Below are 27,230 nucleotides of genomic sequence, written 5' to 3' on the forward strand. Positions count from 1 at the left end.
AATAAATAAATAAAGCAGCAAATAATATGAAAGCAAAAGACATATCTACCACTCTTATAGCTTTCTCCCAAAGATAGACTATAGTATTTGATAGAGGCCAGCCAGTTTTTCCTCCCTTGTAATCCTTAACAATAAATAGCAGTTCAAATAGGGATAAATCCTTAAATTAGACAGTGAATAAACAATAAAAAATTACTGGATATTTCAATCCTATATACACTGACCACCATCAGCAAATATAACTCAAATAGGTATATATAGTATATACAAAAATGCCTAGATTTTAATCCTTAAAAAGCTATAAATCCTCTGATAAAATTGAATTTGTTGTCAAATAGTGAAAAATGTCTATCTTATGCTATCTCGGCTACCCCCCCCCCATGAACTACTAAATGAAATGATGTACCATTAAGTGGTCTTTTCAGTTTTCTTGCATGAGATGTAGGGGGGGGGGGGGAGTGGCCCATCCTTCCATCCCATGTATGGTAGTCATCTATGGGGTTAGTTATTTTTAATATAAGAATGTTGATTAAAATCCCAAACTTTACTGCAATTTATATTGATCAAGTAAACAAATGTAACTTCCAAATATTTGGACGTTTTATTTCTAAAACCATGGCAATTTATTTTCATATTCAACTTTTTTGTTATTGTGCAACCAATCCTCAGCAACAAAATCAAATAAAAACCATATAAAACAACCCACAATTTAACAGTTAATGGTAAAAAGCTGAGACTTAAAGACCATTAATATCACTCTGTAGGAACTCAATTACAGCTTGTAAAATAAAATAAAAGAAAAAATACCAGATAATTGGTTAAAAAAGTGTCAGTAAAATATTTTTTGGAACTCATACTGTTGCTGTGTCAAGTAAAAAATTGGTATAATCCTTGATGATATAATTGTCAATTGCATTTTATTCTTTTTGGTCAAGTTAGTAGCCATAATTTAGCCATATTCATTCAGATCTCTATTAAGGATGTATTATTTCCTAAATCCTTTTTTGTTTCTACTTTATGGACTAATTACCAAAAGTCTAGCTCATTTTCTGACAAAGTTGTTTCAGTGTGAAATATAACAAAGTAAAAAATAAAATAAGGATTTTTCAAGAAGATGGCAGTTAAAGCAATGAAACTAAAAAATCAAGATGATTTTTCATTAAAACAGGGAATAGGAACAGGTTAAACTTTCAAAAATTTTCCAGTGAAGTGTGTAACTTTGTTACACAGACAAGAGTCCCAAGGTATATAGATAGATAGATAGATAGATATTTATTGCAATAAAAGCCGCTTTGGGCCATGGCAAAAAAATGGAAAATAACACAAAATAATAGCACATGATAATAACGCTTGTAGTAAAATATAGTACATAACAATAACAATGGAAAATTACAAAAAAAAACATAATAACGGGGAAATCTATTCCTATGAGGAAGAAAAGACGAATTAAAATTGAAATAAACCAAATATATTCAAAATTGCTATTTTTCAAGTAGGGATAGCTCTGTGCCACGGTTTGTTGATTAAATCACAAGGAGCTCTGCCCTCGGGGTCCCTGACGCCTGTACACTCGTTTTGTTGTGCATTTTGGCCTTTGGCTTGCTTTGACTGTTATTGTGCTTTGTGCAAATTTTCCCAGATTCCTGCGTACTGCAACTATCAAAGTGCTGAGAGTGCTTAGCAATCCCTTTTTGCCCTGCTTTGAAACTTAGTGATGTGCCTACTTTTGATTTATATTGCTTGCTTTTTTTATTATTCACTGAGGGCTCCCCCCCTCTTCTTTGAGCCTATTTGTTTTATTTTTTTGACATTTTACTTCTTTGTGATTTCATATTGTTGTTTTACCTGATTATTTTTAACCCATTGGGTTTTTTTGGGGATGACTGACAGAACAATTAGGAGTAGTCCTGTCACCCCTGACCCAAATAACTCTATTGCTAGGATTTTGGCTTTAGATGTTGAAGGTCCAAATGAAAACCACTAGGTTGTTGACTGTAGGTAGTAGAACAGTCATTGCCAAAAAACTTTTTGAACACCTCCATAATCATGAGTGCAGGGGCCATTATGGTTCAATGTTAGAAAGACTTGGACCAAATGGCTCCATTATAATAATAGCTGCAAACCAATGAGTAGCTACAGCTATACTTTCAATTTCAGATATAGCAGTAAATGGTTGTAAAGTAAAGTTTGTGCTTGGTCCTAGTTCCAACCCTGCTTTGCTAAGAAATAGAAAAGGAATTGTATTTATCCCATCTGAAGAGGTCACCCATCTAGATGACTTTGTCAAGGAGGTCCAAGTTGATAATAGAATAGAACATATGGCATTGGCCTTTAAAAACCCAAACCGTTCAGTTATCCCCCTGGTTTGCACCTTCAATCAGGATGTTCAGTTCCCTCTGAAAGTCTGTGTTTAGGGCGCAAGGTATGCAGTTAAGCAGTTCATCCCCCGGGCAATACAGTGTTTCAATTGCCAAGGTTTTGGCCACATGGCTTCAAATTGCCGCAGAGGCAGAAGATGCCTACTATGTAGTGGACAACACACTCATAATGAATGCCCCCAATTTAAAACAATTAAGCAAGATCAGGTACTCAAGTGCCCTAACTGCAGTGGTAACAATGCTGCTAATGCTAGAGAATGCCCTGTGTTCATGGAGAAGAAAGCAATTTTAACCTATTCCTTCACTAATAATGTCCCCATGAGGACTGCTGCCGAGGTCCTGAAGAAGGGACTTCCAACACAAACCAAACATGTCACTATGGCCCATAAATACTCCTTCCCTCTTTTGACACCTAACCACCATCCAGTTGAGGACCTGAACAAGAAATATATGACCATGTTTGAAGGTCTTACAAAGCAGATCTCTTATCTGGCTGAGACAATAACATCACTTTGTAAACTAGTATCTCAGATGATGCCAGCTAATCTTCAAAATGCAGTCCTTAGCCTGTCCAACATTGCTGAAAACCTAAACAGAGTTGAATCAAGCCCTACAACCAGTAACAACCCACCCCAAACCAGCAGCCCAAGGGCTCCTGAAAGAAAACGTAAAGGAAAAGAGGCTACACCTAGTCCAGAAGGTAGTAGTAATAAGCTACAAAGACCCAGGTTAGCTCCCTCACACACAAATGACTAGCCCCCTTTCAGTGTTCCAATTAAATATCCGGGGATTCAACCAAGCCAAAAGAAAAGAACTTCAAAATATTTTAATCAGGCATGCTCCTGATATCTTTTCACTTCAAGAGACTTTGTAAAACAGGAAAATACTGTCCAAGATATCAAAGGGTATAATATTGCCCGTTGGGACAGAGTCCACAAAGCAGGTGATGGCCTACTGTCACTTGTGAAACATGACCTAGCTTTTAGAATACACGACCCCAGTCCACAAGGGGAAATGGAGGTTGGTATAATTGACCTAAAACTACTGGTAAGCAACAAGTGGATTAGTATTGCTAACTGTTATGCCCCAAAGACAAATAAATTCTCCCTGAATCAATTCAAACTGACTGTGAATGCATGTGGCCCTGTGAAAATAATTAGTGGTGACTTTAACCTGCACCACAGAATGTGGGATACTGTATCACCAGAAGATCCAATTGCAACCGCTCTAACCGATTACATCCTGGAACCCATAAATAAGTTGTCCCTTGTCACCCCCAAAGACCTAAATACACGGCTGAACCCTCAGACAGGCAAGTACTCAACCATTGACCTCACTTTCACATCATCAGATATTATAAATAGTGTAGAAAGTCAGAAACACTGTGACTTCGATTCTGACCACGATGTTCTATCATTAACACTAGAGATCAACTCAGTTAGGTCAAGATTGCAACCACTGAATTTCTGGAAATTCCAAGACAAACTCTCGAACTCCTGGAAACACGACTTAGACCAAAAGGCTTCAGAAATTAAGACAAGTTGCCAGTCAGTGGAATCATTATCTAATAAGATTACTTCAGCTATAATAGCTTCTTCAGAAAGAATATTTGGTTACAAGCAACCTCATCCCAAGAGACAAAATTCCACTCCCGGATGGAACAATAAATGCCAGAAAGCTTACCTAGAGAAGAAAAAAGCAAAAAATAACTTCTCTAGATACCTCTCAATTGAGAATAAAGTAGATTTCAAGCAAAAGACTGCAGAATTCATAAATACGCTAAAGACTGAGACACAAGACGGATGGAGAAGGCTCATTGAAGACAAATTTGGCCACAACACCCCTGTTCGAGAGCTATGGAGAAATTTTTAGGTTTTTTTCAGGCAAAAAAAGAAGAACACCCATCCCTGCAGAAATACAGATGGGAAGGACTACAGAATTTTCAACCAATGGGAAACTTAATCTCTTCTTAGAAAAGTTTCTGAAAGTAGATACACCATCACAGCTCACACACCATCAACTCAGTCTCAAAAACGGTACTGTTCCATTTTCTCACTTCAGCTTTCAGGAAGTTAAAGACACCATTTCAAAGCTCCAGCCTGTTATAACGGGCCCTGATGGAATTCACAAATTGATGTTCAAAAATTTGCCAGATACATTTGTTCAGCTACTGACAGAGTTATTCAATAGATCTGTCATAGAGTTATCAATATCATCTGAATGGAATAAGGCAACAGTGATCCCACTTCTCAAGGCAGGAAAAGACCCTAGGCTGGTTGATTCATACCGCCCCATATCACACACCTCTTGTGCTGCAAAACTAATTGAGAGGGTAATAAAACAAAGAGTTTTAACCCCATTATCAGACCACATTCAAATTGAAAAGCTCGGATTTCTCCCTGGAAGGAGGAGCACCACAGATGCCTTAGTTAGACTAGAGCATCTGATCAAAAAAAGCTTCAAAAAAGGAAAAGCAGTTCATGTAATATTTTTAGACATGGAATCAGCATTGGATAGAGTAGATATGAGGCAACTAATCAGAAAGCTATCTGTAATGGGCTTACCAGACACACTGGTAAATAGGGTCCACCAATTCTTGATGAGTAGGGAGGTTAAGGCCTCCTTGGGGTGCTCCTTCTCAGAGGTGAAAAAGAAACATTTGATGCTGGAGATCCTCAAGCGGCTGTTCTAAGCCCACTTCTCTTCTTAGTTTATTGTCATGATATAAGCCTAGAAATCGTCCTTGGAGCAGAGCTTTTTCTGTATGCTGATGATATTGCTGTTGCAATTACGGGGAGAGACCTTGTATGCTTACGGTCAGCCTCTCAAAAAGCTGTAGATATGCTATCAATTTGGGCAAAAAGTAATAATATGGTCTTCTCAAGCCATAAGTCAGTTAGTGTGTTTTTCCACAAAATGCATAACCTGGATGTTTTTAAATCACTGGTGAAACTGAATGGACATGGGATTGTGGTTGCAGAACATGCACGCTTTCTGGGAATTGTATTTGACCAAAAACTGACATAGAAACCCCATCTGGATGAGCTGATTGACAGTCTCAAATAAAGACAAAACTTCATTAATGGTCTCTGTCTTGGAAGAAGAGGATCCCCCACAGTCTTTGCTTCTACTATTGTCAAGTCAGTGGTGATATCCAAGATAGACTATGGATCATTTGTATATGGATCTGCCAAGAAATTTCTCCTAAAGAAACTTGACACTACCCTCCATGCAATCTTACGAAGAGCCCTTGGCTACCTAAAATCAACTCCTATTGCAGCTATGTACTGTGAAGTGGGGATCCAGTCCCTTCACTCCAGAAGAAAATATCCCCTTGCAAGATATTTTGCAAAGAAGATAAGACTCAAGAACCACATTATATACAAAAGAATCATTAGACACAACAACCCTGATGTCTGCTACAAACCAACAGAGATGCCCTCTTTTCAGAGATTCCTTTGCCTTCCTGGCATGGAAGAGTTCATAGAGAATGGCAGGCTGACTGTTGATTTGGATGACAATTCTCCCAGCGCCTCCAAAGGAACTGGGGAATTGATTATTCCTAAGATCAGCATTGAAAAAAAGGAGGACCTCCCCCAAGCTGTGATGAAAATCATATTCCTGGGAAAGTTGGCAGAATACCAGGACTGCATCCAAGTTTACACAGATGGCTCTAAGACAGAAACAAATTGCAGCTGTGCAGTAGTTATGCCCTCCCAGGGCCTGTCTCTTTCCTACCGCTTACCCTCCTACCTGACAATTTTCTCTGCAGAACTTATGGCAATTAAGTTTTCTCTTCAAGCCATATCAAGCCAAACAGAGACCAAACATCAGAAGTATATTGTCTGCACTGATTCACTGTCAGCTCTGGACTACCTTTCACATCAGCAACACCAAGCAAGAAATGTTGCCATGGAGATTGAAAATCTGACTACACAACTTGCAAGAAAGGGTATATCAGTCCTATTTATATGGGTCCCAGCACACTGTGGTATAAAGGGAAAGGAATTTGCAGACCAGGAATTAGCTGATCACTCAAACCCTATTACTGGTCCTGAATTCCTGTCTTCAATCAGTTCAAAAATTTTGGAGGAAGAAGAGGCTTGGCTCTGTTCTTTCCATACCCAGCTCCTGGATCTGTATAATTACAAGCAGCCATCAAAAGAAATGTGCCTCTATCTCGCATCCTTTCAACTTGTCTCTTTTGTCTTAGATGTGGCCATGCAAGGACTAAATCAACACTCTTCCTTTTGGAAAATGACCCCTTCCCCCAACTGCAACGCAAGTGAAGTGTATAAAAATATAAGTCACATCATCTTCAACTGTGTAACATATGAAAAAGAGAAGAAAATACTAAGGAAGTAGTGTGAGATGGTATTTAAGGCATTCACAATGTGTTCTCTTACGGGAAATCACGCGTCTCCTCCTTGGGCTAGACAACTAAGCACAAACCTTTTAGGTAGATTTGTTAAGACTACTGATTTCATTCATTCCCTTTAAGATCCTTTTTTTTTTTTTTTTTTTTTTTTTTTTCTTTTTTTTTTTACACCCTTGTACTAGCTTATTTTAGAGTCATCATACTTAGTATATTTTTTCCTTTTATCTGGTTTTTTTTTTTTTTTTTTTTTTTTTTTTTTTTTTTTTTTTTAACAGTTGGCGTATGTGACAGGAATGATGTACATTGGCATTATTTATTTAATTGTGTTGCAATTGTATTTTAATTGTTTTATGACAAGGCAGTGCTGAATTACTCTGATTCTTGTTTTTCAACGCAGTCATTTGCTACAGGTGAATGACCCCCTACTAATAGCACAATAAGTGATACCTGACATGGCTCAATGAATATTTACTAAAGTGACACCCAAGCAAGCTAGTGATTACAGAAGGCACAGAATAATCGAGTGATACGAACGAATATGGCAGATTGGTCGAACGCGTCAAACCCCAAACAACAACAACAAACATAATAAAGCGCATAACACAATTAAACTAACGTACATTATTACACAAAATCTCCCACACGTGATAGATATAGATAGATAGATAAATCTTTAATGATCTAAAGCCCCAAGGGCCATGACTACCAAAAATAACCAACAAATGAAAAACAGCTTACATACATTCAACATTAATTTCAGCACTCTCCTCCCCCCCCCCTCCCTTAAAAAAATCTTTTTCTATGTGTCATTCCCAGCTTTATAGGTTTTACAATATTTCTAATTGTCCCATAATCATTAGATCCCATTATTGAAGCCAACCACTCACTTGTCCCACATTACCAGAAAATAATTCCTTCCTTAAATCCTGTAATTTGGGACAAAGGGCCATGAAGTGAAGTAGATCCTCACCATTTTCTCTATACATAGGGCATGAGTGAGGACCATTCAATAACCTTATCCTCCCTAAATATTTCCTCCTTTCTCCAAGTGCTAGAAAATTACCTCTCCCTGATATATACTACTTAATTTCTTCACTATTTAAAACTACTTTAAAATAAATATCATATCCCCAGACCTCCTTCCATTGCCGGTAAACGCCAAGGACGCAACTTCACACTGCCATTTCTGATTCTCCTGATCCTCCAGCACACCCTTCACTAATTTTGCCACATTTTCCACTTCCGTCCTATCCCCTTCCCTTTGTTCCAAACTCCTGATAACCCACAACTATTTAAAATTGATTTCACATGGGAAGCCCATGAACTTTTCCTTCTATCCTTTAACGCCTCCAGATACGCTGCATTTACTAACCTATTATTCGGTAAACCAATCACCTTTTTCCACTATCCTATCATTCTAACCCGTCTTTTTATTATAACCCGTTCTGTAGCTATTATCTGCCGGTTCTAGATGCCTAAGCGGGCTCTTCAGTAATGCTCATGAAGCTTTCTGACCCTTCCAACTTGCCATTGTGCCTGCTCACTCCAGCTCCCTGAACTCTCCCGCACAAGCATTGCTTCAGGGAATCGATGATGTATATATTTTTTTTTTTAAAAAAACCCATTGTTACTTAAAAAAAAAAAAAAAAAAAAAAATGCAAGATAATGTAGGTCACTAGTAATGCTGCAATCAGGATGGAATATACTCACTGGGATATTTCATAGCTCCATCGGGAATCCCCTCCTCCGACCCCCCACCACAAAAAATCCCTCCTGAAAACATCTGCATACTTCCCAATAATCAATACTATATGTAAACAATGGACAAAGTTCATAACTTGCAGCCCTTCCCCCGGAAACTTTGGGGGATTAAGTCATCCTTAAAGACATATTTATTAAAATGTCTATATTAATCCCTTCTGAAAACGTCTTTATGTTTGTCAAAAACGATTGCTATTTGTAAACAATGGACGCAGTTTATGATTTGAATACCTTCTCCCGGGGGCTGTGGGGGATTAGGTCTTTCTCAAAGACATATTAATTCGATTTTTTCCAGTGCACAACGAAACGACTATCTAAAAATTTTGATTGGGTGAATTAGGGAAAAAAATGAGCGGGGCAGGGGGCCAAGCTGTCCTCCAATTTTTTTATCACTGAGAAAGGACACTCGAACTTTTAATTTCCGTTCAAATGAGCCCGCTCAATCTGATGGCGTTATTTTCATTTAAATTATATGACTTTAAGGGGGTCTTTTCCCTTTTTTCAGAAAATCCGACAAATTTTCTCCGGCTCGTAGCTTTTGATGGGCAAGACTAAATTAATGAAACTGATATATTTGTATTCAGAACTATAAGCCAATTCTTTTGATATTTCTATTGGTATCACAATTCCGTTTTTTAGAGTTTTTGTTATTATTGAGACAAGTCACACAGTTTCATCAAATGTAATTAAACTAATAGAAAAGGTTTTTCAACTAAAGTAAGGATCAAGTTTAAAACTTAAAATAAATATGAATCACTCTGTATATAAGGGGGACTGCCCCCTTTTCGACAACTTGCTCATTAAAAAAAGTTTTTTACCTCTTTGAAAAACATTTTTTTTCCAATTGCAAATTTGTCTAAAAAAAAATTGGAAAAAAGCTGAACTTACAGCAAAGAGTAAGGAGATAAAGAGGAGACAGTCCCCTTCATACAAACAATAATCTGTTCAAATAGTTTTCACATCTGTTCCTTACTTTCAGTTGAAAAGCTATCTTTTTATTTAATTTCTGATTGTTTTCCAAACCATACCCAGGCCTAAACAAAATATAATTTGAGGTACCGGTCACTTAAATCCCTGGTCAATTGCTTTTAAAATGAGTAAATCAACAATTGTACGTTGATTAGTACCGTTTTACGCTTAAATTTGCAATTTCAAATTTGGACAAAATTTGAATATGCTTAAAAAATTGGCGATGAGTAGTAACTTTGGTAAAAAGTCCTTGTTAATATTATTAATAAAGAATTTTGTTGGAAGAAAAGGAGGATTATTGTTTGGATGGATAAAAATTCTGTAAGACTTTTGATCTTCTACATAACTGAAGCCATCACAACGTCTACAATAGGATTTTATCTTGATAAATACGTTACATTTATTTTTTTTAAATACATTGAAGTGCTTCATATAAAGGAAAAGAAAATATACTTTTCATAAGCGTATGATCGCTTTATTGTATTCATAAGCGATGATCTTGAATAAACTATTTTGTTGAGGAGATAGTTATAGTACTTGTTATAATATAATTATGCATATAATGCAGAACAGACTTGCACTATAACTTTGATATTACATAGTAGTTCTTTTTTTTTTTTTTTTTTTTTTTTTTTTTTTTTTTTTTTTATAGCCCTAAAATGATTGGACCAAGTAAAAGACAACGAACTTATAATTTTAACACTGACTGGGAGGAATCATATTGTTTCGTTAATTTCAAAAATAAACGCGTTTGTTGGTTGTGTGGTAGTAGCCAGTGCCGAAAAAACATAACGTTGAACGACACTTTCAGACAGATCATGGCACTTTTAATGTGAATTACCCTGAAGTAAATCTGAAGTAAGAAAGAAATAAATTTGTAGTCTAAAATCAAGTCTAACAGCACAACAGACTGCTTTAACTTGACATGTTGAAAATTCTAAAAAGACCACTATTGCTTCTTTCAAAATATCTCACGTGCTCGCAAAAAAGAAGAAACCTTTCATTGATGGCGATTTGTTTAAGGAACTATTTTTGACTGGTGCCGATTGTTTGTTCAACGGATTTTCTAACTCACGTGAGACTGTCTCAGCAATACAAGACTTAGAGTTGTCATATAACAACTGTCACAAGAAGAATACATGTAATTTCAATAGACATACAAAGTCAGTTAAAAACTGACTAGGAAATATGTGACTGGTTCTCGATACAATTTGACGAGTCAACAAATATATCAGACCCCACAGTTAGCAGTAATGGTGAGAATGGTGTTTTGTAATTTCACAGTAAAAAAGGAAGTGCTACAAAAATTACCTATGAAAGGACAAACAAGGGGTGAGGATATTTACAATACCTTCAAAATATGCGCCGAGTCAATAAATATGCCTTTGCACAAGCTGTGTGCAATAACCACTCATGTGTCACCAGCAATGATGGGTAAAAACAAAAGATTTACTACCCTCTGCATGAAGGACGATTAATCTTCAAGCTTCATGTCCTACCATTGTATTATCCACCGGGAAGCTCTTGTGTTGTAAAATTTTGCCATTTGAACATGTCATGAAAATAGTTACAAAAGGCCCGTTCTTTTGCACTATGATCTTACATCTAAGATCTCACATCTTTCTGCAAAGATTTCCGTTCTTTTAACTCATCTTTGTTTCTAAGATCTTACAGCTCACTGATGTTAGCAAAAAGTATGAAAGACGCCATCTTTCTGCCATATAGAACAATGATGAGAGAACTTTGATGATATACTCATCACTTTTCTCAGTCCGCTGATCAGAGCAGAATGATGAAAGACGTTTGCAAAAGAACGCCATAAGATGTAAGATCTTAGTGCTAAGATTTCACTTTTAAGCGTTCTTTGCCAAAAGATTTCAGATCTTAGCATAAAGATGAGTACAAGAACGGCCTTAAAAATAATCAATTCTATTCGAAAAGCTCCTTTGCAACACCGACTTGTCAAGGCCCTGTTAGAAGATACTGAAGATAAAGAACATGATCTTATTCTGCATACTGAAGCACGTTGGCTCAGTAAAGGGAAGGTTCTTACAAGATTTGTGAGTTTAATTGAAGAAATAAAAACATTTATAAACGATAGAAAGGAAAATTATGATGAACTAGCTGACTCTGGCTGGCTGATTGCTTTGGGATTTCTCACAGATATCATGGAAAAATTGAATTTTTTAAATTTGGAGTTGCAGGGTATAAGACAAAAGCATAGCTGAAATGATAAAGTTATTGACAAGTCATGTAAAGTCACTTAAAGCTAAATTGGATTTGTTGATATCACATCATCAGATCAATTCTCTCGTTTATTTCCCACATATGAAGAAAATACTTGGTGACAATGAATTAAATGGGACATTATTTATTAAGCATCTTCAAGAGTTAAAAAAAACAGTTTAAAAAGAGAGATTTTTGCAGTTTAAACATATTGAGCCAATAGTTTGTTTTCTGTATCAATCCTTTTACTTGCCAAATAAATGTTATGGAAATAGCCGCATGTATTGCAGATTTTGTTAAAGATAAGATAGAAGAACTAGAGCTAGAAATTTTGGACCTTCCGAATGATATTTTGCTAAAATCCTTAATGTCAGAGAACTTTTGGAATGCAGTGGATAGAGAAAAGTTCCCAGTGTTGAAAAAAGCGGCATATAATATTGAATTATTTTTCGGTTCGACATATTTATGCGAATCTTTGTTTTCAAACATGAACTTATTAAAATCAAGATATAGATCTCGACTCACCAATGAGCATCTTTATGATTGCTAACAGGATTAACGTCATACGCTCCTAATTATGAAGCTCTGGCCAATTAAATGCAATGCCAAAGATCACATTGACTTTACTATATTTTTAATTAAATATTTCCTTTGTATTTGTGTGTTTTGTTTACTTTCTTTACGTTTTGTAAATGCATTTCTCTGTGTATATGCAATTTGAAAAAAAAATGTCAAATAATTTTATTATTTTGAAACATTTTTGTTTATTATTTATTAATACATTATAACTATAAGAAAATAAATTATGGGAAAATGACAAGTTATGGAAGGAGTTTGTCGATTTAAAATAGGTAATGCCCGCCACACTACCGAGATTTTAGACTGTTCTCTAGAGCAAAAAAAGGTTGGGAACCCCTGCCCTAGTTTGTTTATAACTGAATAAATTTGAAGGAGATCCTCTCTTAGTAAATTTTATATATATATTTTTTTTTTATTCCTAATCTGTAAAATACAAAATATTCTCTCTGAGCCCCTCCCTAATTAGCGTGGAATTCCTCAAGGAACCTTGTTAGGACCACTTTTATATGTAGTATTAAATAATGAAATTCATATAATTCTCTCAAAGGTGTTAATATGTAGATGACCTGCTGATCCTTGAAGAAGGTCATAGAACTATCAAAAATGACCCCATCAAAATCCTACCCATGTTTTGGACAAAGCTAAGAATTTACATATGAAAGTAAATTCCACTAAGTAAAATATAATGACAATAGACTTCTTAAAACATTTAAAATCGACTCCCATTTTTTTAGACCCTATCCTACCCAAAATGCTAATGAAACATGTTAAACTCCTCAGTGTTACAAATTTCTAATATTCTTAAGTAGGACATATATATTTAAAAAATTCTGGACTTTCCATACAAAGGATAGTCAAAACTAAAAAAGATTTAAGTGGATTAAAATGGTAGGTTAACTTTGAAATGACCAGATGTTGACAACAGTTTCACTGTGAACAACAAATAAATCTTTGCTGAACCATTAAAGCTGAGAGGAAGTGGGCTATTCCAGATAGAGTTTATATAGAGACCTATATCACACTATTATATCACGCATTGTATTATAGAGACCTAGGACACACGATTACCTCAAATTACCTTAAATCGCATCTTCTAGCGACTAATGTTGAAGAACTTGAAGATAACGCCAGGTAACCTTGACTCGATATTCCTGTCACAGTTCATGAGTTTACACTCCATATGATTATCCAATTTCATCCCTATACTTCAGGCAATTTTTTCAGTTTATTGCTTCCACTATCTGAATAGTGCTTTATACATCTACACATTAAAAAAAAAATTGAAGAGAAACGAAGAAATCACAGGCAGCGCAATCGCGCTGCCTATGTAAAGAACGATGTTGGCACAATATATTATTTTTTTTACATACCAGGGCACTTCGTATCGAAGGAGTTGTCGTAGAAACTTCGAAAAGGGCTCATTCGATTAGAAATTGGAGTGGCTTGTGCCCTTTATAATAGTCAAAAGTGATTGGAAGGCAACTAACACCTCCTCCATGCCCACTATTTCCCCAAACACATCCTATCAAAATTTTGAGATAGCCATTTTGTTCAGCGTAGTTGGTTTCCAGATAGAAATTATGTTTTTGATGAGGACATTGCCCCACAGCCCTCAGGGCAAGGGTTGTAAGTTATGCCCTGGGGGCATATAAAGTTTTTATAGAAAGTGGTGTCGTAGTAGTGCCCTTTTTAATGGTTGAAAGTGATTGGAGGGCAGCTAACCCTGCTTTCACGCCCACCTTTTTCCCAAACACATCCAATAAAAATTTTGAGATAGCCATTTTGTTCAACGTAGTTGAAAGTTCTGACAATTTTGCCTTTAAGGTTGACAACCCCCCCCCCCCCCACAGCCATTAGCGCAAGAGTTTTAAATTGTGCCCTGGGAGCATATAAGGTGTATTTGAAAGCGTTGTCGTAGAAACTTCAAAAAGAGCTCATTTGATTGGAAATTGAAATGGCTTGTGCCCTTTTTTAATAGTAGAAAGTGATTGGAAGGTAACTAACACCCCTTCCACGCCCACCATTTATCAAAACACATCCAATCAAAATTTTGAGATAGCCATTTTGTTCAAAGTAGTTTAAAGGTCCAGAAATTATATCTTTGAGGATGACATTTCCCCCACAGCCCTCAGGGTAAGGGTTGTAAGTTAGGCCCAGGGGGCATATAAGGTTTTTATTGAAAGCTTTGTCGTAGAAATTTGAAAAAGGGCTCATTTGATTGGAAATTCACAAGGCAAGTGCCCTTTTTAATGGTCGAAAGTGATTTGAGGGCAACTAACCCCCCTCTCACGCCCACCTTTTCTCCAATCAAAATTTTTAGATAATCATTTTGTTCAACGTATATAAAAAATTTAGAAATTAGGTCTTTGAGGATGATAACCCCCTCAGAGCCCTTGCGGTAAGGGTTGTAAGTTTTGCCCTGGGGGCATATAAGGTTTTGTGGATAGTCATGTTGTAGAAACTTCAACAAGGGCTCATTCAATTGTAAATTAGAAGGGCTAGTGCCCTTTTTAATAGTAGAAAGTGATTGGAGGACAAGTAACCCTCCTCTCACGCCCACCATTTACCGAAACACGTCTAATCAAAATTTTGATATAGCCATTTTGTTCAACGTAGTTGAAAGGTTCGGAAATTATGTCTTTGAGGATGACAACCGCCTCACAGCCCTCAGGGCAAGGGTTGTAAGTTATGCCCTGGGGCACATATGGTTTTTATAGAAAGCGTTGTCGTAGAAATTTCAAAAAGGGCTCATTCGATTGTAAATTGAAAGGGCTAGTGCTCTTTTTTAATAATTGAAAGTGATTGGAGAGTAACTAACCTTCCTCTCGCGCCCACCATTTCCCCAAACACACCCAATCAAAATTTGGGGTAGGAATTTTCTTCAACGTAGTTGAAAGTTCTGGAAATTAGGTCTTTGAGTATGAACCCCCCTCCCCCCAGTCCTTAGGGCAAGGGATGTAAGTTATGCCCTGGAGGCATATACGGTTTTTATTGAAAGTTTTATCGTAGAAACTTTAAAAGGGCTCATTCGATTGAAAATTGAAAGGGCTAGTGCCTTTATCAATAGTTGAAAGTGATTGGAGAGCAACCAACGACCCTCTCACGCCCACCATTTCCCCAAACACATCCAATCAAAATTTTTAGATAGCCATTTCGTTTAACGTGGTTGAAAGTTTTGAAAATTGAGCCATTGAGAATGACAACCCACCTATAGCACTCAAAGTAGGGGTTGTAAGTTATGTCCTGGGAGCAGATACGGTGTTTATAGAAAGTACTATTATAGAAACTCTAAATGGATATATTTAATTGGAAATTGAAATGGCTAGTGCCCTTTTTAATAGTCGAAAGGGATTGGAGGGCACCTAGTCCTCCTCCCACGCCCACCTTCCCATTTGCCCATTATGTTTAAAATCTAAATATTGCGTTAAGATTAAATCAAAATGCACTGTGTTATGCTATTTCCCAATAAGGCGTCTCAGCAGTATCCCAGGAAAGACTGAGGGTATTATGTTCAAACTTTCGGGGCTACTTCTGCTCTTAAAATTTAACCAAATCAAAATAGCGTAAGTATACCCAAGCTATCAAAGAAAGTCAACAGATTTGTTTGCAAATTATATCAAGTCTTCCATTTCAGGACAACTAGAGGAGGTATGAAACTAAATTAAATACTACTATTTGTGTCCAGATTTTTAAAAGGGTGTGTGTTGTTAAAAATTGCTGAGATTTTTTCTCCAGCACACAAATAGCAGGCCAAACTATAAAGTCTTAAAAAACGAAAAGATTTAAAGTATTATTTTCTTTTTTCCTGAAAAGACCATGTCAATATAAATCGAACAGAAACTAGTTAAACTTTTTCCACAAAATAAGTTTTTCAAATAAAAGTAAAGAATTCCGTTAAACCAAAAATGAACGAAAATAAAATCAAATAATCTACCTAGCGTGAAACTACCACAAATCATTATCGATAAATAAATGAAACCCAAAACGAACAGAAATTAGAATAAATAACCCAGTCAAATTCAAAACGAGCAGAAATTAACATGAGTAGGGCTCGAGTAGGGAAGATGCCCTCTGATCAGTTTTTACTCTTAAAAGTGTAGCCCGAACTTTCAATTTCCAATCAAATGAGCTACCCCTGAAGTTTATACAACCACCCCTTACACAAAAACCTTGTGTAAAACACTACCACTGGGCTCTGGGGGTAGTGTTGACCCCGGAGTTTTGTTATCTGAGGATTATCTCAAAATTTTTATTGGTTGGGTTTGGAGAAAAAAGGGTGTGTGTGTGTGGGGGGGGGGTTAGTTGACCTCCAATCTCTTTTGACTCGTGTAAGTAAACTAGAATTTTCAGTTTCCAATCAAATTAACCCCCTCTGAAGTTTATACAAGCAGCCCTTCCATAAGAACCATTTATGCCCCCTGGGCATAACTTACAATGCCTACCCCGGGGCCCTGGGGGTTCGTGTTTACCACAGAGATTTTTTTATCTCATCTTTGACTATTTCTAAAATTTTGATGGGATGCTTTTAGGGAATCAAGGGCCTTGGGGGGAGGAGGACTATTTGCCCACTGATCACCTTTTGCTCCTAAAAAGGACACTACAATTTTTGATCGAAAGAGTCCCCTCCGAAGTTTATACGACCATCCCTTCCATATGAAATGCCTCTGGGGAAAATATATTTGAGCGTAATGGCCTTAGGGTTGGTGGAGGGGAGGCTATTTGCCCTCGGATCACTTTTGAATTTTATAAGAGGAACTACAACTTTTAATATCTAATCATTTGAGTCCCATTCAAAGTTTATACAATCGCCTCCTCCATAAAAACCTTATATGCCCTTGGGGTATAAGTTACATCTTCACCCGAGTTTCGGGGGGGGGGGAATTTTGACTGCGAAGTTTTTGTCATCTGATTGTTGTACTATTTTAAACAAAGTGATTATCTCAAAATTTTGATTGGATGTATTTGGGGAAAAGAGGGTGTGGGGAGGGGGTATATGCGCGTCGAACATTTTTGATGACTCTTAAAAAGGTAACTAAAACTTTCAATTTCTAATAAAGTGAGCCACCTCTGATGTTTATGTGACCGTCTCTTCATAAAACCTTATCTGTCCCCAGGGCATAACTTACAACACTTCCCCTGGGCACTGGCTTTTTTTGTTCATCCCAGAGTTTTGTTATTCGATCTTTAAACTATTTTGAAAAAAATGGCTACCGTATCTCAATATTTTGATTGGACGTATTTTAGGGAATAAAGAGCCTTGGGGGGGGGGCTAGTTGCCTTCTAATCACTCTTGGCTCTTATAAAAGGCTCTATAAATTTCCGATTTACGATCAAATGAGTCCATCTGAAGTTTATGCGACCATCCCTTCCGTAAAAACCTATATGCCCCCAGGGCATAATTTACAACACTTGCTCCCAGGTTCTGGTTGGAGGGAGGGCTGTGTCTATTTTGAACAAAATGGCTATATGAAAAATGTGTTTAGACGCATTTGGGAAAAAGAAGATCGGGGGGGGGGGCTAGTTGCCATTGGACCACTTTGACTCTTAAAAAAGGAATTATAGCTTTCAATTTCTAATCATTTGAGTCCCTTTCGAGGTTTATACGAGCACTTCTTTCATAAAAGTTTTATGTGCCCCCAGGGCATAAGTTACAACCCTTCCCCCGTGCTCTGGAAAGGGAGAGGTCTGTTAACCCTGAAATTTTTGTTATCTGATTGTTGAACTATTTCAAACAAACTGGCAATCTTAAAATTTTGATCTGATGCATTTGGAGAAACAAGGGTGTGTTTGTGGGGGGGGGGGGTAGATACCCTCTGATCCCTTTTGACTCATAAAAAGGCAACTAGAACTTTAAATTTCCAATCAAATGATCCACCTTTGAAATTTATACAACCAACCGTTACATAAAAATCTTATATGGCCCTGGGGTATAACTTAAAACACTTGCCCCTGGGCAGTGGGGGTTTCTGTCGACCCCGGAGTTTTTATTATCTAATGTTTGAACCATTTTTAGCAAAATGGCTATCTCAAAATTTTTATGGGATGGGTTTGGGGGAAAAGGGCGTGGGGAGGAGGGCTAGTTGCCCTCCAATCTCTTTTGACTCTTTAAAAAGTGAACTATAACTTTCAATTTCCAATGAAATGAGCCCCCTCTGAGGTTTATACGAGCATCCCTTCCGTAAGAACCATATATGCTCTCAGGGCGTAACTTACAAAGTCCACCCCTGCGCCGTGGAGGGTTGTGTTGACACCGTAGTTTCTGTTATCTGATCTATGAACTATTTTTAACAAAAGGGCTATCTCAAAATTGTTATCGGATATATTTGGGGAAAAAGCGTGGGAGGGGGGCTAGTTGCCCTCCGATCACTTATCACTCTTAAAAAGGGCACTAGAACTTCCAATTTGCAATTAAATGAACCCCCTCTAAAGTTTATACGAACACCCCTTCCACATGAAGTGCCTCTGGGAAAAAAAGTAATAATAAAACAATGGAGCCGTATGGCCTTTATTGTATGCAACCCTATAGCGTTGCCTCTGATATCATCTGTTTCTGGACACAAACTACCTGCATCTTTTTCATCTGGTCCCAAGTTTCTTGTTGAGATACAGCTCTTGTTAAATCATAGTAATTCTATCTTAAAGGGTATGACACCATCTCTAGGATATATTCCAATAGTCCTCAGGACTATTGGAATTATTCGCCCTGACAGATTCTGATTTCCTGTTTTAAAAATAATCTGGCCACATCTCAACGAGCAGGATATCTTCTCTTATATGTTGTCTTACAAGAAAGAAATGGGGCTTTCTATAAGCAATACTTGATCCTACAAAGAGTGGTACATTCAGGTTAGATGTAGAGAAAAAATTATACTATGTAGAAGGAAACTAACTATAGATTTGAAATTGGAATGCATATTTAACTCTGAAATAGCTTGAAGGATCCAAGCCAGCCAAAATGTACTATGAATTGTCCCCCATGTATCATTTAGATTTCTATTTTCTTAAAGATATTTTGTGGTCAGGACATTGAAATAGTATTTGAAATAGTATTTAGCAACAACATCAGTAAATGTTTCTGGTCTTTTTCTGCAGTTGCATTTTTGTGTCACTGAAGTTATGTCATCTAAATTATGTTTGTTTGATATTCTATAAACTCTTATTGTGTATTTTGGTATTAAATCTTTTTCTGTATTTACCAGTGGTCCTAAAGTTAGCCTAATTTTCAGATATCATTCTATGTCTTTTGCTTTTAATTATATCTTTAATTTTTGCAATAGAAAGATTACGATTGGTTGATTAGCTTGTTGTTGAGCCTACGTGTGGGAAAATGACAAGCAAAAAGCTTGATAGATTAAAAATATCAAATACTGAAACTACATTGCCTAAGGCATATCCAAATTCCAAAGAATTGAAAATTCTGGCATAAATTTTGATTGTAGAATTGTACTCACCTTCCTTTTGATATGAAATGTATTTTTAGTGGATGGAAACTACTGCTTAACGTGTGGATCTGACAAGACCTTAAAATTATGGAACCCATTTAGAGGAACACTTTTAAAAACCTATATTGGACATGGATTGGAAGTTATAGATGCACAGGGCTCGTGTGATAATAGGTATAACAGTTTTGGCTGTGAATGGTGTCCAGCTTAAATTTCCTACATACTTAAACTGTCAGATACCCCTAGTTTGTTCCTAGTCTGTAATTATATTTTAACAACAGTTTTTTTATTCAAAAGGAAAGAAAAAATTACATTTAAAACAATTAAAGTTCAATTCATATAAAATGTCTAGCTTTGATCTTAAGTGCAATAAAAAAATTTTCTTGTAAACAGCACTTATTTTCACCAATGTTTTTATTTTAAATGCACAGGAAATCAATAAACAAAGAGAACTATTAGAAACAACAGTTGGCAGATTTTGAAGTAGTTAATCTCTCTATCATTAAAGTGCAAATGACATTTAATAATAATAACTTATTTTCAACCGACTATAGACAACAAGACAAAAATGGAGTAGTGAATTACAAAAGGAAAAAAAAGAGGCCAAAATCAAACAAAAATAATCAACTAGAACAACAACATGGGATAAGACCATGAAATGGCTAAAACTTTGAAATAACAGACTTGGACAACTTTTCATGTAACAGGGCCAGCTTCGCTGTTATATCTGGAGTATTAAAATTCTTCACAATTTTTCTGTTTTTATACCATGGTGGCAAATAAAGTAAAAATCTCAAGTACCAAAAATACGTCGAGCGGAAGGCTTGGATATCTTTTTTGAGGAAAATTTGAAACAAACCAGATAAAGATAGGACGGAGTGGACACATTAGGTCAAGCACTGTTTCACTAGTGCTTTGTGGCTATATTTACTCCTGTTAGCAACTATGTTTGAAGACCCAATCTGGAGCTTAAACGTAGCACCAGAAACTATACAAACAAAACAACTATAAATTACTTGTAGATACCCAACCATTTAATAGATTCAACAAAAGGTACAGAACAATTTTGACAACTAAGTGGTGATCTAGAAGAAGACTTAACATTAAAAGAGAGGAACTTACACTTATCAACATTCAGAGAAAGTCCTATAGTGGAAAAAGAAAGAGCAAGAAAATTAATAGAGTCAGAAAGCCCCTTTCATATACTACTAATTAAAAGAATGTCATCCGTGTAAGCTAAGTACAAGACTTGAGACATTAGAATTTTCCAAAAAGCAAATAGTTGGAAGACTATTCAACACATTAGAAACACACAGTTAAAAAATAGAGGGAGATAAAACCCCACCTCGTCTTACACCTTGCCTTCCTGTATCAATACTTTAATAGATAAATAATAGAAAAATGTATACCATGTGAAACCAGAGATTAAAGAGCTTGAGTGTGCACAACAGAGTCAAAACCTTTTGAAAAATCAAGAGCACATATAGGAATTGAAAAGGGGGTTAGCATCCCTCTAATTTGTCGTAATTTCTACTTGTTTTTACTTTGATATTGATATTTTTATTTATTATAAAAAACTTATGCTTAAAATTTTGGTTCATTTTTGTGTGATATCTTTATTAGTGGTACTTTCTATTCTTTTTGAGCTCCATCATTTTTTTTTTTTGCTTTTTGTTTAACACTTTTCTAAGTTTAATTTGTATTGGCTGTTAAAATAGTGTTTGTTTATTATGCAGCACTTGTATTAATAATTGTTATGACTGATAAATAGTAGTAGTTTTAGTACCAATTGTAGGCTGTTCCCACATTCAATGGCATTCCCCCTAATTTCCCTAATTTCATCATCATCCCTTTTCTTCATATCTAGAGAAGGCGGGAGGGTCTAATAGGAGGGTATTTTGGCAGATTTCTTGAACATTCTGGTTAGAATGGCTGTTTCAAAATTTTAGTCCAATGCAATGCAAAGCCCCAGTGATGAAAACACCCATTATTCCATTTCATCAAAGGAGCATTGCCTATAGTAAAGAGCAGTAAGCCCTCTATGTATTATTTTTTTCCGAGAGGCACTTCATGTGGAGGGGGGGGGTCACATAATTTTTTTTTTGGGGGGGGGGGGCTCTTTTGATAGGAAATTTAAAGTTTTGGTTTCGTTTTGAGAGTCAAAAGTGATTGGAGGGGAACCAACCACCTCCCATGCTGTTTTTTTTTTTGCCAAATGCACCAATCAAAATTTTTAGATAGTCATTTTGTTCAAAATAGTCTACAAGTTAAATAACTATAACTCCAGTGTTGACAAAACCCCCTACAGCCTCCAGGGTAAGGGCTTTAAGTTATGCAAGTTGTCCATTCTTAGCATATAAGGTTTTTTATTGGCAAAAGAGGGCATGTTGGATCCTGGATTTCCAAAAAAGCTTAGGTATTAAGGTGAAACTGTAAGGAGATTTTAAGAGGGATGCTCAGCACAATCAAAGTACAGTATGGGATATCAAAAGACATTTGACTATACATTTTATATTTAAAAATATAATAGCCTATTTAAAATCAATTTCATAATATTTATAATTTAAAAAAAAACAATACAAATAAAAAAAGAAACATTGAATTGCTGAGTTTCTAGGGATTAAAATTATTATAGCCTACATTGGATATTCAGTTTGTTTTTATTAGATCTGTTCAGTCATTGTGACTATTATAGGGATTTGTTTTTTATTTGGTGCTGATATCTTGAAAAACAAAGCATACTGTTCAAAATACAAATAATTTTCCATAAAATGCAAATGATGCAATAAGGCTTTAGAACTTTTACGGTTAGAGGAGAGGGAAGGGAAGGGAGCAGTAACTAAACTCCTGCTTCAAGTAGTTTTTGCTGGTTTTAAGTTTGACTAGAATATTCATTTTAATTTTTACTCGTTTTAAGGTTTATTTATTTATCTACATCAGTATCTGTTACCTTTATATTTGATATGACCATTTATTTGAATTTCTGTTCGTTTTAGGTTTTCGTTTATTCTTTAGGCGTCATTTCTGGTCCTTTTGAGTTTGAATTATTTATGCTGGTCTAAAGTTTAACGCAACTCTTTACTTTTCTTTGAATACGTATTTTTCCCGAAGTTTTAATTTTTAAATTATTTTCTCTAAAAGGACATTAGACATCTGCATTTGTGAGTGAACCCTTTCATGGCTTTCAAAAAGTATCCATTCTAAGTGATGGGGCTGTGAAGATATCAAAGGAGAAACTGTATAGTTGTCTTTGTTAAAAAAAATTTAAAAAATACTCAAGAGGAAGTATAAATCTAGTTAATTATTTTTGTCTCCCTCATAATCTATTATTTAATAAATGATCCATCTCCACTCCTCTCTCTGATCTTTTTTCTTACAGTATCTCCTATACATGCAAGAAAATCGCCCAGCAAAGGTAGCTCCAGAGATTGAACTGATAGATAGCAAATAAGTGGGGAGTCCCAACACCCCTAAGCCATTGGTGCTAGACATAGTTGTTCAAGTTTCCAATACCTTAACCTGACATATAAAACAAATCACTCTTTATACATAGACTACAATAAGGTGGCCTCTTTCCTAATCAGTTATAAAATATTTCTGTTGCAATTCCAATGAATATCAAGAAATGTCTATAGCTATACATATTTGATGCATACTCTTTGACTTTTTTCAAGTAACAAGTGGTCCAGCCTCGAGAATAAAGATTTTCCACATTTGGGTTGGATTTTGTGGGAATAAATCCCCAATAAATTCTGTTATTCTACTAAAAAAAAGATGCTATTTTAAGAATACTAAGATTATTTATGGAAAGTGCAAGCGAAAGATGTAAATATCTTTTGATGGGTTGCTTCTGCTCTGAACACCTCGTTACAGTTATGTAGACCTGCATTAAGCTGGATACTCACTTTTCAACTACTGGCTCTTGCTAGCAGGCTACTCAGAAACTTGACTGCTAAATACTGGACTGAACATCCTTGGAAGCTCCACCACCAAATGGTCCTTACTAAAATTATTAGAATTCCTGTATGATTTGCCTCACTGCAAAATAGGTCAGATCTACCCTGTAAAAAAAATCAGGTCGAGTTTAGTTTTGTATTTTTAGTCAACTCGTTTCCTGTGGGACAGACAAAAATGTTATACTGTGGGATGTTACAACCGGTAACACAGTCCGTAAATTTAGAGGTCATTTAAGTACGGTTAACAGCGTTGCTTTCAATGAAGAATCCACTATTGCAATATCTGGTTCTGTTGACACGTCAGTAAGATTCTGGGATTTGAAGAGTAAGCGAAATGAACCAATTCAAATCCTTGGTGAGGGGACAGATAGTGTTACGTCTGTCAGTGTTTCAAGCTATGAAGTCTTGGCTGGCTGCGCTGACGGAAGAGTTAGACGGTACGATTTGCGGAATGGTAAACTGGATACAGATGACCTTGTTCGTAAGTTAAGTATGCCTTATAAACGTGACTTACAATTTATCATTTGAATTCTTCTATTTCTGGTTTTTTTGTTTTTTTTTAACCTAAAAGTTAGTTACTACTGGTCAGCTTAATTCTACAGACGTATTTTTAAATTGACTATTCCCACTGTCACTTTCTCCATTTTTTCGTCATTTTCCTATAGTAAAACGATCCTTTTCTGGAAGGAAAATTTTTGACGATTGTTTCTTAGTGTAACATGAAATTCACAAGGAAAGCCACTTACCTAACAGCCTCTTGAAACAGTTTCTTTGTGTGGAAAAGTATTAGGCCACTGACATTTGTTCGACATTTCCCGACCTTTTTTTGTAGAAAAGAAGCTGACTGTTTTTCCTGTTCGTGTACCATTCAAGTTAAAATAAATAGTCGCACTAAACATAAAAATAATATATACTTTCTGTTATGGATGAATATATCAATCCTAGGCGAACATGAATTTAAATGAACAATCAAGTCAATCTTAGAACTAGCAGAAATTACTTCAAATAAGACCCCCTAACCTAAAGAGGGGGCTACCGCCCCCTAACCCACTAAAAGACAGAGCCTTTATCCATTTGTAGTATGTTCTCATTTTTCTCCCTGTTCGTGTTAAACTTGAACCATTGCCTTACTTTATTTCTGATTTTTTAGCTTTTTATATGACTATTTACTTTTCCTTGAAAACTTTATTTTTGGAAAATCTTTTCTTAAGTTGATTTCTGTTTGTTTATTATGGATTCAATCTAGGACAATTTGGGGTACATTTTATGGTCAATTGTGTTTCACGCACTGTCGTTTGATTTACCTCACCACTTCACAAATGGTTTTTAATGTCCACTGGGGCTAATAGTGTAAAATATTTTAGGTGGATCGAAGACACAAATTTTTGTCCCCTCATCCCTTACATCTAGGCACAAAATTTGTAATCCCACTCCCGCACTTCGAAAGTTTCAAGTTGATGCCCCCAAGCTGTTCCTGAAATATTACAGCTGCGCTATTTTGATTATCTGGATGCATATAGTGCCTTTTGATTTTCCTCGGCACCCTCACCCCAAGTAAAAATTTGATGTCCACTTGGTCCTCCTACATCCCCCGAAACTTTCTGCTTGGTTCTCCAAGCAATACCTGAAAAATGCTAGGGACAGTGCTTCCACCCTAATTATTTTGTGCATGAGGGCTCCCTCGACTTTGGACTTACGGGTGTAAGTTTTAAGCCCTTCGGAGGAAAATTTTTTATAGCCCTTTTTAAGGGGGACCAAAAACTTTTTCCTATTTTTCCTCAGTATTGGAATTTTCTTGGCTGAAGGGTTTAAGGATATAAGTTTTGATCTGTTCAACAAAAATGAAATTTGGCCCTTTTGAGAACCATTTTAATGGAGGACCATGCCGTTATTTTTTGCTTTTTATTTTAGGTTCCTCTTGGCCTGGAGACTTATGGCTGCAAGCTTAAAAATTGACTGGGTTCAATATGGCTTCTGGTCCATTCCCGGCCTTTTACAACCTCCCCCTTCAATCTAAGAGTTGGTCCCCTTAGCCCATACAATAATCCTTGACAGTTTCAAGCTAATTGGAAAAGGAAGTTTTTGGACCATTTTGGGGTTCTGTTTTAAGGGAACCGAATTTTCTATTCAATTTTTTCTTGTGCATTGGGGTCTCCATGGCCCCAATGCACTGTTCCTGCTCCCTAACTCCCTTCGCACCAAAAAATATGTGTTTCTCTTTGTCCAGTGAACAATCACTAAAACTTTAGAGCCAATCAGACAAGGATTTAGCCTGTGGGTGGAAATATGTGGTGGTGAACCCTTTGGCTCTCAATGCACACAATGTAGCTTTGTAATGGATGCTCTTCTTTGGTAGCGTGAGAGAGTCCCGTATAATAAGCATTGACTTCAGCTGTAAGTTTCAAACTAATCAGGGTAAAAAAAAAGAATTCATTTATGTGCAGTTGATTCGTTTAAACCATCATGCCAAAATTCGATAAGTCAAGGGCTTTTATTCTTTACTTTAAAGCAGAAGTTTGGTATTAGCGCAACTTTACACTTGCATTTATTGAGTCTTAACATTCCTCCTTGGAGGTAATCCCTGCGTTATGTTTCCAAGGAGGCACACGGAAGAGAAATTTACAAAAACGGTTGTAGCAAGAATCCACCGTACGTTTATTCTTGTCAAATAAGTGAATACAAAAAGGAGAGAACGCCAACACATGTGGTGTAAGCATCACCGAAAATAGCTGGGCCTGCATCTTTCGACTATACGAAGCTTTCGAAGTTACAATCACACCGTAAGGCTTTTGGACTTTATTAGCAAAATCACCTATTAACAAAACACATGCCGAGTTAGTGTTACAACCAACAAGTAGACCTTGGTGCACTATACTTGATGAAGAATTTACTGTCTTGTCACCAGGTTTTACTTCGGGGACAGGATCACTTACTTTACGATTAAACACGATAAACTCTGTTTTAGTCTCGTTGAAAGACAGACCGGTTTTCTCATATGAGCTTTTCAACGCTGCAAAACTCTCTTTGAAACGGGAAAAAAAACGACTTAAATACGGAAGATTGTCAGCATAGTTCGACAAAGACAGATCTTGATCCAGATATAGAAAGCTCGATTTAACCACATGCTGCGCTTCAACTGCACTGTTATTGTGAAGAGATGGCGAACAGGAATGGGATAATAGGAAAAGAAATTTTTATCCCGCTCGGTAGACTAATCTTAATCTTCACTACAAGTTTCTAAAATGAATTCCGGAAAGTAAGGACTGCCGACTTGTCAAGACCGGGGTTATATCTGCTGAACCGCATTTGGCTATGAAGACCAGAGTCGAACGCTCTACTTACATCTAAACCCACAATAACAATAGATTCGCCAATTCGATAGCACTCCAGGAGGGTATTACACATAAGATAATGCACATGTTCTCTACTGCTGCCGTTTTTGAAGCCAAACTGCTTGCTGAACGTATAACGCTCGGTTTATTTCATCAATAACTAGTATTTCAAAATTATACATAGAATCGGGGCAACAGTGTTTGGCCAA

The 27,230-nt window shown here is 36.4% G+C and overlaps 1 protein-coding gene across 1 annotated transcript in view; it reads left to right on the forward strand.

Annotated features, from left to right (window-relative positions):
* Positions 1 to 27,230, forward strand: part of LOC148944575 (WD repeat domain-containing protein 83) — a 54,384-nt gene that overhangs the window by 5,706 nt on the left and 21,448 nt on the right. Inside the window, exons 2-3 of the mRNA XM_089100758.1 lie at positions 19,772 to 19,907; positions 23,836 to 24,170. Coding sequence (XP_088956884.1) covers positions 19,772 to 19,907; positions 23,836 to 24,170 — 471 coding nt within the window. The remainder of the gene's footprint in view (positions 1 to 19,771; positions 19,908 to 23,835; positions 24,171 to 27,230) is intronic.

Source organism: Artemia sp. Qi Xiang Cuo, chromosome 14, assembly GCF_049724085.1.
Source record: "Artemia sp. Qi Xiang Cuo chromosome 14, ASM4972408v1, whole genome shotgun sequence".
Taxonomy (NCBI): Eukaryota; Metazoa; Arthropoda; class Branchiopoda; order Anostraca; family Artemiidae; genus Artemia; species Artemia sp. Qi Xiang Cuo.